General features: G+C 38.6%; 1 protein-coding gene across 1 annotated transcript in view; it reads right to left on the reverse strand.

Annotated features, from left to right (window-relative positions):
- Positions 1-10,171: 10,171 nt before the first annotated feature.
- The window catches only part of crcp (calcitonin gene-related peptide-receptor component protein), a 65,002-nt gene continuing 61,720 nt past the window's right edge, over positions 10,172-13,453 (reverse strand). The window contains exon 6 of the mRNA XM_059973236.1: positions 10,172-10,780. Within this exon, the coding sequence (XP_059829219.1) occupies positions 10,613-10,780 (168 nt within the window). The 3' untranslated portion in view covers positions 10,172-10,612. The remainder of the gene's footprint in view (positions 10,781-13,453) is intronic.

Raw genomic sequence — 13,453 nt, forward strand, 5'->3', positions numbered from 1 at the left:
AACTCTTATCTTCACTTTTAAAGAGGTACCATTAATGTGAGAACAATTTAAATATTTAGACTGTAAGGGTTTGCAATAATTATGACTTCCAGCCGTTGTTTTAATCATCAGCTAACATTTCATTCAGTGTACCTGTCTGCTAAAAGTTTAAAATATTATTCCAATGCTTATAATCTTGCTCAGTATTCTGTTGCTCATCACAATGTAATGGACCTCTTTTGTTCCTGATTCTTTTTATCGCAACTGTCTCTGTTCTGAAGCCAGATATTATCTCTGAGCTTAAAATACATCCACGGATGGTTTTGGAAACACATAATCAAGCTTGATCAGACTGTCAGTTCAGTGAACAAAATTAATCATTAAATTACCCTGACGAGCATCCACTTTAGAAAAGCTGAGTACTGAATTTTCTTTCTTCTGTACATATGGCTAATGTAAACAAATCTGCTGAGCACTGGAGAATGATTGAGACTCCACAGGAAAGCAGACATTACATAAAACAGAAAATAATCTGAGTCTGGCATATGTGCCTGAAAATGTTTTTTTTAATTCCTTGTTACATAAGCATATGGCCCTGAAGGAGTTTGGCTTGGTAACAGACTACACTAATTTAATGCTGATATTCAGTCACTTTCTGCCTTTGTATTACTTGTATTTATTGATTCTTCTGAAAGCAGAGTGTGCAGAAAGAGAAAACATATCGAGAGTCAACAAAAAAATAAATCAGACTCATCTCTCATGCGGCATCTTGCCTAATGCTATCAGCTTAAAACACAATAGAAAAGGGGCAATGCGATACTATTTTAGAGCATAAATTATTTTAATTTCTTTTAAAACATGTTGACGTAAAGCCTCATTTATTGAACAACACACACAATACGTTGGAGGAACACAACAATTCAGGTAGCATTTATGGAGAATTAACAGTTGACATTCCAGGCCAAGGGGGAAGACTGAACCAGGTTTGTTTTCATTTTATTCTTAGTTTGATTTCATCAATGAACATTTGGATTTTGTTGCACAGTACCAAACTACTGGAAGGAAATGGTAGTAATAGAGAAAGTATGGAAGTTATTTAGCAGGATGTTGCCTGGAATAGAGGGCTGTAGTTATTAAATAAGATAGGATGCTTTTCTTTTCTTTTCTTTTCTTTTCTTTTCTTTTCTTTTCTTTTCTTTTCTTTTCTTTCTTTCTTTCTTTCTTTCTTTCGAATTTTTCAAAGACAAATACATAGTGGTCATTATAGTACAAAAGAAGTGGGATTACATTGTTGGCAAATAACACCTATGAGTAGAAACTATAGGTAACACCAATATAATTGACCTCCCAAACTCTTAATATAGACAAGATACAAGGAAATAAAAAGATGGAAAAAAACCCCCAAATTGAAAAATCAATAACAAAGTAAACTAAACTAAACAGAACTAAAACTAAACTAAACTAAGCTGGGCTACTCTATTACATCGGATAAAATCATTAATGTCGTCAACTCCGCTCCTCACTCAAATTGATAAATAATATAAAGGAATTGGAAAAGGTCAAATTACATTCTATGAAAGTATTGGATAAATGGCCTCCAAGTTTCGTCAAAGTTAACCGAGAGATCAAAGGTACCGATTCTAATTTTTTCTAAGTTTAAACAGGATATGGTTTGGGAAAACCATTGAGATGTAGTTGGAGGATTCATCTCTTTCCAGTTCAATAAAATAGAATAGGATGGTTTTGTTCTTAATGGAATGCAAAGTTCAAAATTCACAGTAAACTTTATTATCTATATATGCCACCATATACAACCCTAAGATTCATTTTCCTGTGGGCATACTCAGCAAATCTATAGAATAGTAATTGTAAGTTATCAGTGAAAGAGCAGAGTGCAGAAGACAACAAATTGTGCAAATGCAAATATAAATAAATTGCAATAACTAACGAGAACATGAATGCAGGAGGACTTACAGAGGTTAATAAAATTATGAGTGGCACTGGAAGGATAGACAGTCAGAGTCTTTATCCCAGAGTAGTTAACTTTAGAATGGCACAAAGTTAAGGTGAGAGAGGGAGATATTTAACGGCAATCTAATGGATAAGTTGATTTCACACAGAGAGTCGTTGTTATATGGAATGAGCTGTCAGAGGAGGTGGGAATGAAAGAAATAAATACAATGTTTAAAAATCATTCAAAGAATTATTCAGATAGGAAAAACATAATGTGATATGGACCTAAAATGGGCAAATGGGATTGGTGTAGATAGGCATCATGGTCTGCATGGTACAGCACAGAGGTAGGCTCTTCAGGCCATCAAGTCCATGCTGAAACCCTTTAAACTCCCACTGACCTGCACCAGGACCATAGCTCTCCATACCCCTACTATCTATGTACCTATCCAAACTTCTCTTAAACGGTGAAATCAAGCTTGCATGCACCACTTGTGCTAGCAGCTCATTCCACACTCTCACGACCCTCTGAGTGAAGAAGTTTTCCCTCAAGTTCCCCTTAAACTTTTCAACTTTCACCCTTAAGCCATTACCTCTGATTGTAGTCCCACCCAACCTTTGTGGAAAAAAGGCTGCTTACATTTATCCTATCTACACCCCTCACAATTTTGTAGATCTCTATCAAATCACCTCTTAATCTTCTATGTTCCAAGGAATAAAGTCCTAACCTATTTAATCTTCCCTTATAACTCAGGTCCTCCAGACCCAGTAATGTCCTTGTAAACTTCAACCTTTTTTACGTCTTTACAGTAGGTGGGTTGAAAGGACCTGTTTCTATGCTGAGATTCAATGATTCATTGAACATGGTAGCACAGTAAAGCACTCAACATAATCAAAGACCACACCCACATTGGACATTCACTCTTCTCCCCTACCCCAATCAGGCAGAAGATACTAAACCCTGAAAGCACGCAGCACTATGTTCAATGACAGCTTCTATCCGTTTGAAGACAATTGATCAGTCCCCTAGTACAATAACATGGATTCTTAACCACATAACCCCACAATCTACCTTGTCATAGTCTTGCATCTTATTGTCTCCCTGCACTACACTTCCTCTGTAACACTTCAATCTGCATTCTGATATTGTTTTGCGTTGAACTACCTCAATTAAATGTTGTAATGAATTGATCTGTATGGATGGTTTGCAAAACAAGCTTTTCACTGTACCTTAGTGTATGCAACAATAATAAACCGAATATTGGAACTGGTTGCCATAAGATGCTTAGTAAGCAGAAACTGCAGTTGCTAAAAACCTGCAATAAAAAGAGAATGATGCAACATCACTTGATAGAGAAAGAAACAGAGTTAATGTTTCAGGACAATGATGTTTGACCAGAACCAGAAGAAGAGTTAAACTTCTAATATGTTTTGAGATGCAGAATGGAAAGTGGTGGAAAGAATAAAGGGAATGTCAATGACTGCCAAAGCCAGGAAGGAGCGCATTATTTATGGCATGGTGCTGCTTGAGAGAGGATGGTGAAGCCTTAATTGCAATTGATTTGTCTTGAGGAAATGTAATAGAGTTGTAGGTAGCAAACATGACTGTTCATCATATCCCACAGAGAACCAGGCATAGCTGTGGTTTATACTTGGAGGGGGTGACTGGAATTGGAGAAGAACTTGTTCAATGTGAGAATAATGTCAGCCAGGGAGACAGAAGGTGTTTGTGGAGTGGGATTAATTAGGTATTTCTGCCAGGAAGTATCAAAGAGCCCTTTGATCATTCTGGTGTGGGACAGAGGTGAGAGGACTGGACATCCATGATGAAAACTGGCTGAGGCAAAGGGCAATAAAGGTGTCACAGATGTAAACGGATAGAATCTGGACAAGAGGAGAAAGAAGAGATTCAAGATAGGAAAAGTAAGGGGTGAGAGAGCAGGCTAAACCAATGAGTCAATCAGGCTGTCTTCCCTGTGGATCCTGGGGAAAAGATAAAGGTGAAAGTAGTTTACATCAAAGCCAATATTCCATAAAAGAGAAAATAATAACTCTGGCATAAATAACCTTGGAGGGAAGATCTCTGGAGGACATTAGGTCAGTAACTCTCTCAGAGAAGTTGCTCAGTTGCAAGGTTATGGTCACTGAAGAATACAAGAGGTACGAGAGAGCTGGAGTTCAGCCCCAGCAATGAAGAAGTCAATTTAACAAATAACAGTACCATCTTGGGAGCAGATTTTGTGAGAATTTTAGGTCAGGTCTTTAGCTGGTGGAATGCAACAAACTGAACAAAGAATAGTTTGAAATGAGTGCAACGACAAGTATAAGAACAAATTTTTATTCTGTTCTCACACTTACTACACTTGGTGCTCAAAATGTGGCATCCTCTACCATGGAGAAAACAAAAGAGCGGATTGCAGAAGACAGGCATTCAAACACAAGCATGACATTGAGCTGCTAGCTGCCTGTCACTTTAATTCTCCATCACACTCCGACCTTTCTGTTTTTGGTTTTGCTGCATGCCAGTGAAGCCCAAAATTAACTTGGTAAACAACCTTCAATTTTGTAATTATATTACAGCTCTCTTAAAATTATATGTTTAACAGTTTTAGATAAGCTATTTTCCCCATTATCTGACATGTTAAGATTTGCATTTTGTCACAAGGTACTTTCCAAGGTGAAATAATGCAACTGCTGCACTTGAAAGTTAATGCAAGGTGTATCACAATATCCTCCCAAGAGGACAACAACCTTGGCATAGGATTTGGAGGCTTATGTGCCTCAGTAACCCAGAGAGCTATGGTGGCTGGAGTCAGGGCTTTATGCTTTGGCTCTTGTAGGGTCACCCATGCCAAACAGGTCAAAGCAGAGAGGCCAGTCCCCCAGGTTTGGGGGTTCAGCTCGGGACTAACAACCCTGATACAATACCGTACGGAAGCAGCAATGAAGAATTCTTCTTCATCTGAGTGTGACGGTATTCCTGAGTCTCCATCTGGAACTTGGATGACTGACAGTAGTGAAAACCACACAACACGCTGGAGGAACTCAGCAGATTGGGCAGCATCCGTGGAAACAAGTAGTCAACGTTTCCATGGATGCTGCCCAACCTGCTGAGTTCCTCCAGCGCGTTGTACATGTTGCTTTGACCCCAGCACCTGCAGTGTACTTTGTGTTTATGATCAGTAGTGAAAACCGACCTGCTGACATGACAAAAACAGCCCTGAGCACCACCAGAGATGGAGGACCTTCATTGCTATCTTAAATGCCAGTGACATAACAGGCAGTAGGTAGATAGGCATCAAAATATATAACATAAAGCTAACTCAAGATTCAAAATCTGTTGGAAACACTGTAAACACAGGGTTAACTTTACCTCACTAAATGCTAACTGAGGTGGATTCATTCTGAAAGTTGTGGTGGTACGAGAGAGGGAGCAAAATTTTGATTCTTTGACTTGTAGAACACTCACCCCCTTCCCTCTCCTGAGATATTTTCCCAATTTATTAAATTAATTAGAAAACACCAAGAAATTGCTAGAATATGAGCTTACTAGGATCCCGGTGAACAATGGGACTCAACATCTGTTTCTTCAATCAGTTGGATTTAAGAATTGAGAACATAGTGAATTGGGAGTCAAATTTAAAGATATATATACATCTGTACTGTGCTCTAGATCATTAAATCTAGTTTGTGTGCTGTAGAAGTGTTTCAAAATCAGTGGGATGTGCTGCAAAATCAACCACAGCACAATATTGTCACGTGGATTATCATAAGAAATCTGTTTTTGCTGTCCTTGAATATTTGTGGTCTTAGCTGTCTGATTTAAACAAAGTTTCTTGATGTGGGAATAAAAAAAATTTGGATGACTGTAATTCATTTAGCAGATTATTAAAATGATACATTTGCTTCTATTTAGCTAAAAAATGTGTATAATGATGGATAAACATTTCCACACAAGTTTAACGAAAGATATTGACCCTTTTCCAACTGTACCCCAATTAAACATAATAAATTTCTACCATTCGCCTTTTGTAAAACTCAAGCACCGTGGTTTGAAAGTGGAAAGGATCTTGTAGTATTGTAATATTTTATTCCATGCTAATGCTAAAATTGACAAGTTTCTTTATTTTGATTATATATGTTATATTTGACATATGCTTATATGTAAAAATAAAACTTTCAAACATCAATTTGAAATTCAGTAGTGTCTACATTTAGTCTTAGAAGTTCAAAACTTTGTATTGTGGAAACACTCTAAACATACTTCAGCATAAAGTAATCATCATCATCATCATACTATGTTTCACAAGTGAAACAGAAAACTACTGCCATTAACTTCAGAAAATCCTGCATGTTAAGCTTGACATTAACCATATGGCATATGGTGTAACCAACTTTGATTATATGGTGGGCTAGAAAACTCAACATTCACATCAATTGGGAGTTCTGCATTTGGTTTACTTCCCATTTGGCTCAGGACTTTACAATGTATCTTTCAGACTACTATTCAACAAAATATTTTTGAGTAAATTCATTACTCAAATGCAAACAAATAAATGGAAAACAGTTTTCTGCAAATCTTTCCACCTGTAATGAAAGATGAAGAATATGTCCTTATACTGAACTGCAATATTCAAGGCAGAAGAGAGTCTGCATATGCTGGAAATCTTCAGCAACACACACACAATTGTGAGGTCAGACAGCATGTATGGAGGGAAATGAACAGTCAATGTTTCAGGCTGAGACCCTTCATCAAGATTACTGAAGGGTCATCCAGTCTGATGAAGGGTCATGGCCCAAAACTTTAACTGTTTATTTCCCTTTATAGATATTGCCTGACTTGTTGACTTCCTCCAGCATTTTGTGTGCATTGCTCTGGTAATATTCAAGAGGTAATTGTAAATAGAAATGGTTAACCTTCACAATCCTTTTACAGCGTGAAGAAGGGTGTTTCTGGCAGAGTATTCAGGCTATTCTTTAGATGTGAACTCTCTAGAACTTCCATTGAGTTTGACTTCTCAACCTTACTGAATGTCTTCTTAAGGCCAACCTGTAAAAATAATATAATATAGTCAAGTTTATTGTCATTTTGACCATAAACTGCTGGTACAGTACACAGTAAGAATGAAACAACGCTCCTCCAGGACCATGGTGCTACATGTGTTACGTATCCTGTAACTGGATAACTCACCAGCAAAGATAGAGAGGTCCATTGGAGTATGATGGCACTATTTTTGAATGGTTTTATTCATAAAGGGGGGCACAAAAGTAGGGTTAATACAAACATTTAGAACACATACATCGGCAAAACTCAATCTAAAGCGCGGGTATAGCAATAATCATCATTAAGAAATAATCTCGACTGTTGTCTAGGGGATAATATATTGTCCGTTGGAAATATAAAAGTCACTCAGAAGTCTGCAGGCTTCGGTCTTTTTGGGGAATCGCTGGGTTTCATGTTTTTCAGAGAGAGTGAGGAGAAACGACAAAACTTGCCCGGGTCTTTGACGAAGCAATGCTGTTGATTCAGGGGAGCGTTGTTTTCCTGTTATTAGTTCGAAGTCCTTCTCGGTATTATCAGCCACCCGCTTCCCAGGCAAAGGAGTTACGGAGCGGACGTGGCTTTTGACTGGCTTCCAGCTAACACGGGAGCACTGAGCGATCGAGTCCTCCTGGCGCGTCTCTCTCTGGGGTACCACCTTCTGCAGTCCCCTTTTATCTTGACTTGCAGAGTTGTAGATGTCCATCAAAGTAGGGTGATGCAATCCCCACCCCCACATTGCCCGAGGTTGTCCATATCCGTGGTAGCTGTCACGTAGCAGGGTGATGCCCTCAGCACAGGTGTCTCTAAGAGCCATGGCCAAAACCATTACATTGTCTCTCATTTGCCTGGGTCCGAGACCCGAATTAATAGTGCTCTTGCGATTCTCCAGAAGGAGGGGGCTGCTCCCGCCCCTTCGGCCCCTCAGAGCTGTGGTACATTCATAACCCATGAAGCAACACAAAACTACACTAGACTATGTGAGACAGCACAAGGCTAAACTAGACTACGTAAAACAACATAAAAAGCTGCATTAAAAACACAAAATGCTGGCAGAACTCAGCAGGCCAGACAGCATCTATGGGAGGAGTTAGTGACGATGTTTCCGGCCAAAACCCTTCATCAGGAGTGAAGAAACATAGGATAGTCGAGGCGGATAAGAAGTGGGGGGAGGAATGAAGTAGAGAGCTGGGAAGTGATAGAGGGAAATGGGCTAGGGGGAAGGTGGAGAATTATGGGAAATAAAAGAGAAAGAAAGGTAGGGCTGGGGGGAGATTGTAGTGAGGGGGGGAGAAAAGAGAAAGAGAACCAGACTAAAATTATAGATAGGGATGGGGTAAGGGGTGGGGGCAGGGTTATCAACAGAGGTCTGTGAGTTGAACATAAAAAGGTTCACTAGACTACAGACCTGCACAGGACTACATAAAGTGCACAAAACAGTGCAGGGTGGTACAATATTAACGTAATTTCTGTTTACAGGTCACCTACTGTAAACTAACACAGTAAATCTTCTGTAATCTAATAATTTTGTAATCAAATAATTCAAATCTTCTGCAACTCAAGCCTTTAAACACTTCATGCTAATGAAAGTTTATATTACAATAGATATGAAGAGTTTGGTGGAATCCCAACAAATCCTACATTATTTGTAAAACAATCTCATACCATAGTTTCTGAGCTACCGGAAGACTGGAGAATGGCTAACGCCATGCTTTTATTTAATAAGAGCCACAATGACAAGTAAAGGAACTTTACAGGCCAATGAGCCTTATATCAGCTGTGGGAAATTTACTGGAAAGAATTTGGAAGGACGATTTATTTGTTTATTGAGATACAGCACAGAGTAAGCCCTTCCGGCTTCTCGAGTAGTGCTGCTCAGCAATCCCCAATTTAACCCTAGCCTAACCAAGGGACAATTTGCAATAACCAATTAAACTACCAACCAACACTTCTTTGGACTGTGGGAGGAAACTGGAGCACCCAGAGGAAACCCAGTCACAGGAGAATGTACAAACTCCTTTGCCTTTGGAAAGGCAAACATTGACTAGAGATAGTCAGAATGGCTTTGTTTATGAGAGATGATGGCTCTTAAATCCGAGTTTATTTTGAGGAGGTAACAAAAGAATTGACAAAGGTAGAGTAATGTGCATTGTCTTTATGGACTTACTTAAGGATGTTGACAAGGACCTACAAGTAGACTGGTTCAGAAGGTTAGGATATATGAAATCCACGATAAGATAGTAAATTGGCTTGGTTTAGGAGACAGAGGTAAAAGTTGATAGTTGCTTTTGAGATTGAAGGTCTGCATCCAATGTCATGCTGCAGGGATTGGTGCTGGATCCTTTATTGTTCATCATATTTCATTAATTTATCACATCAAATCATATGATTTGGAAGAGAATGTCAGTGAATTTGCAGATGACACCAAAACTGGTGGTAAAATGGCCAGTGAAGAAGGTTGTCTTAGGTCACACAAGGGTCCAGATTAACTAGTTAAGTGGTTAAGGGAATGGCTTATGGAATTAACCCAAACAAGTGTGATGTGAGACTATTTGGGAAGTTAAACCCGGGCAGGACTTGTATAGTAAATGAGTGGGCCCTGTGAAGTGTTGTAGAACAGAGAGACCTAGAGGTACAGGCATGTAGTTCCTTCAAAGTACCAATGCGGGTAGAGAGAGTGGAGAAGAAAATATATAATAAGCTTGCCTTCATTGACTAAGGCAATGAGTTATGGAAGTTGGGGTGTAGTATTACAGTTGTATAAATCATTGGTTAAGTGGCACTTGGAAGTATTCAGCGCAGTTCTGGTTGCCACATACAGGAAGGATATAATTCAGCCATGAATGGTACAGAAATAATTCACTGGTATATTACCTGCACTGGAGAGCTGAGAAAGTTTACCCTAGAGAGGGCGTGGTGTCACCTTATAGAGGTTTATAAAATTATGAGGAGCATGGAATGCATAGATGATATGCTCTTTTTCTCAGGGTAGGAGAGTCTAAAAACTAGAGGACAAATGTGAGAGGAGAAAAAATTAAAAGGGACTGAGAGGTAAATGTTTTCAAACAGTGAGTGGGATGAACTGCCAGAGCTGGGCTGAAGGGCCTAAGCCATATAATTCTGTGATTCTACAGAATCTTTTGATGCCCCCTCATTTTCAACAGTTGTTTTATGCAATAACCAAACATTTGCTTTAAGAGTGTCACAAAAATATTTACAACTTTATTTTTTGGAAGAGTACTTTCAGGTACAGAGTCTCATATACATGCATTGTTTATTTTAAGAAATAATCCTGAACGCACAGCCTTGCATTTCTATTTACAAAATGCAATCAAACCAATATTATCCCTTCCGTCCTTCTAGGAATGTCGTCTCAACGGCTTTCATACTGAAGCGGCATCTATTAGGTACGATTATCGAAGTTGAGGTGCTTCAGTTTCTCTATTTGCGAACAGATAAACTCAATTAAGACAAACAACTTACATCTCACATTGTACAGTATAGAACATACAAAATCATCTATACAATATTTGAAATATAATCTCTGTAGACTTGAATCCCAACACAGTCTGAAGGTTTAAATAGAAAAGGGAGAAAGATCAATCTATTTAACAGAGAGTATCTTTCCATTTGATCGTGCTAGGAGTCATCCATTTGGATTACTTCATCTTCAGCCACCATGTCCACCTCCTCCTGTTGCTGAGCTCCAGTTTGCTCATCCGGACATCCTGGCAGGATGTTATTGATAGTTTGCAAAAGCTCTTCAATCTGTTCTTCTGTTAGTCTTTCCTCACTCTCTTCTACCATCTGGAGCATTAGAATACAAAATAATAATTATTAATGAAAATTATTTAATCTTATTCCATTGCAAATAAAGATTTCACAGAAAGCTTAGTGATTTTTTTTTGTTGAAACAGAAATAAATTAACTTAATAATTCAGATCTGTAAAACGATAACAATTTTTCAGATGTAAAAATGGTTATTTTCAATAATTTAGATATGAGGTTTATCAGATCCATTTCTGTTATTTCAAATAACATGGTAATTAACACAGGCTCTCAGGCTATGCTCATTTTCTTGACAAAAAAAAACTTGATTCTGAGACTATACTACATCATGTAAGTTATTGTGAGATTCCTTTCCCTGCAATTTTGAACCAAGTTATGCAAAAAAATATAGGAGATAATGCTTCCATTATAACAAATAAACAGACACTTTAGGCAGGTGTATTCAGCTTTATATGCAAATATCACACATTATATGCTGGCTTCTATATTCCCCTATACAATTTTCTGACATTTCTTGGCTCCCACAAAATTGTTTCACTGGGCTTGTATACTCAGTGGCCACATCATTAGGTACAACTACTCGTTACTGCAAATATCTAATCAGCCAAGCATGTGGCAGCAACTCACTGGATAAAAGCATGCAGAAATGGTCAGGAGGTTCAGTTGTTCTGAACAAACATTAGATTAGTTCATTAGTTCATAGCAAACATTAGATTGGGGAATAAATGTGATCTAACTAACTTAGACCATGGAACGGTTGTTGGTGCCAGATGGGGTGGATGAGTATCTCAGAAACTGCTGATTTCCTGGGATTTTTACGCACAACAGTCTCTGGAGTTTACAGAGAATGGTGCGAGAGACTAAAGAAAATCCTGTGAGCGGCAGTTCTGTGGGCGAAAATGCCTTGTTCTGAGAGAGGTCTGTGGAGAATAGACAGACTAGTTCAAGCTGCCAGGAAGGCAACAGTAACTCAAATAAATTCTAACATGGGCTTAAGAGAAAGACTTTTTGGTACTTTTTTGATTTATACAACTGAGTTAAATTATCTTGCATGGTAAAGTCACATGAGAGAAGATTCACATTTAGACTGGGATTGAGATGATAAAATATAAGTGAAGAGGAGAATGGCATTGGCCTATTCTCAATGGAATTTAATAGAATCAGAAGTCCTCAGACTACCAATGCCGATGCTGACCATTTAAGACCGAGTGAGCAAGTTTTTCTCTAATTGACAAAATTCGGTTCCTTGCTGAAGAGGGTCAAGGATATTCTGTTGTTCAATATAATCGAAGCCTAAGATTGAAATTACGGTACTGGACATTTAAAGGAGTTTAAGAAAGGAGGGTTTGGGCAGGAAAGATCAATGAAGTCTCACTAAATAGCAGAGAAGGTTTGAGAGAAGTCAGGTTTCCCTTTATCATGTTCCAATGAAAAGCTGCAGAAGACAGAGAGAAGGAAAGAGATTAGAAATTCATACCAGGTGGTCGAGGAGCTGGTAAATAAAGTCAGCTAGAATTGGGTAAATGCCATTATTGAGAGTGGAGAAAAATGGAATAAGAGCAGATACAAGGAAATATCTTGATACACATTGTGAGGAAAATCTTATGAACAATTAAGATTTTTAGGAACTTCAGTGCAAAATAGGGCACTGGAAAGAAATTGATCATGGGGTGGTGTAAAAGAGGCAACCAACTAGTTAGCCAGAGAAGCTGAGTGTGGTCAGAGAAAGGTACAGCAGAGAAATAGATGAATTTGTGAAAGGTAAAGGTGTGATGGGAATAAATACAGATATTCCCTAAACCAATCCAACAGAGGAAAAATTCAAATTGTAGGCACCAGCTGGAATGGAGCAAAGAATGCTCCTGATTTTCTGTCATGGAAAACCAGGGCTGAGATCTACCCAGGTTTGTACTACATCATGCAGATATGGTCTGGAGGAAATAAAGGGAATTAAATAAGGCGCTTAGGCTGAAAACAGCTTAGATATTGGTGGATGCGAATGATTGAGTCTGGCTCGGTCAACTCATTAGGTGATCAGAAAGGGAGGGATCAGTTTTGGACAAAAGAATGTGGCAGTGGTGTTCAGGTTAGTTAGGGAGAAGAGTACTATGTAATAGGGGCAGATTGCAACTATTGGTATTCCAGAGAAATCCTGATTGCACATTTGGGGAGGAAGGGAGAATCAGCAATAGTCAGTATAGAGTGGGAACTATGAGTCTGAAGCACTGGGGAAAATAATATATTGCTTTTGTGTTCAAGAACGTCAGCCTGTTTCACAGAGAAAGCTAGAATCAGACAGTTGCCATTTAGACTCAGACTGTTCTTTAGTCTTTTGACGAAACACTCACTTTTCAACAAATGCCACAATGAAGCCAGAGATGGAACTAAAAATATTGGAGAGAAACTTAGTGATGAGATCAAATTCACAGATGGATCCTTTTGGCAAATTCAACACCCCGTTGACTTTGGAGCCTGGTGAGAGAATGAGGATGGAGGGGTGGATGAATTTGAGATCATTCAGAGCCAGCCACTATTTGGGTAGATGCTTGTTTTAGTGCAGAACACTTTGTGAAATTATACAAAAGGGAGAACACAGATAACAGAGTTGACAGGACTGTCAGAAGAGAACAAAAGAAAGTGGTTTTAAGAAACTAACAGAAATCCAAAGGAGCATAAACCACTTGCAAAGTC

Source organism: Hypanus sabinus, chromosome 6, assembly GCF_030144855.1.
Source record: "Hypanus sabinus isolate sHypSab1 chromosome 6, sHypSab1.hap1, whole genome shotgun sequence".
NCBI lineage: Eukaryota > Metazoa > Chordata > Chondrichthyes > Myliobatiformes > Dasyatidae > Hypanus > Hypanus sabinus.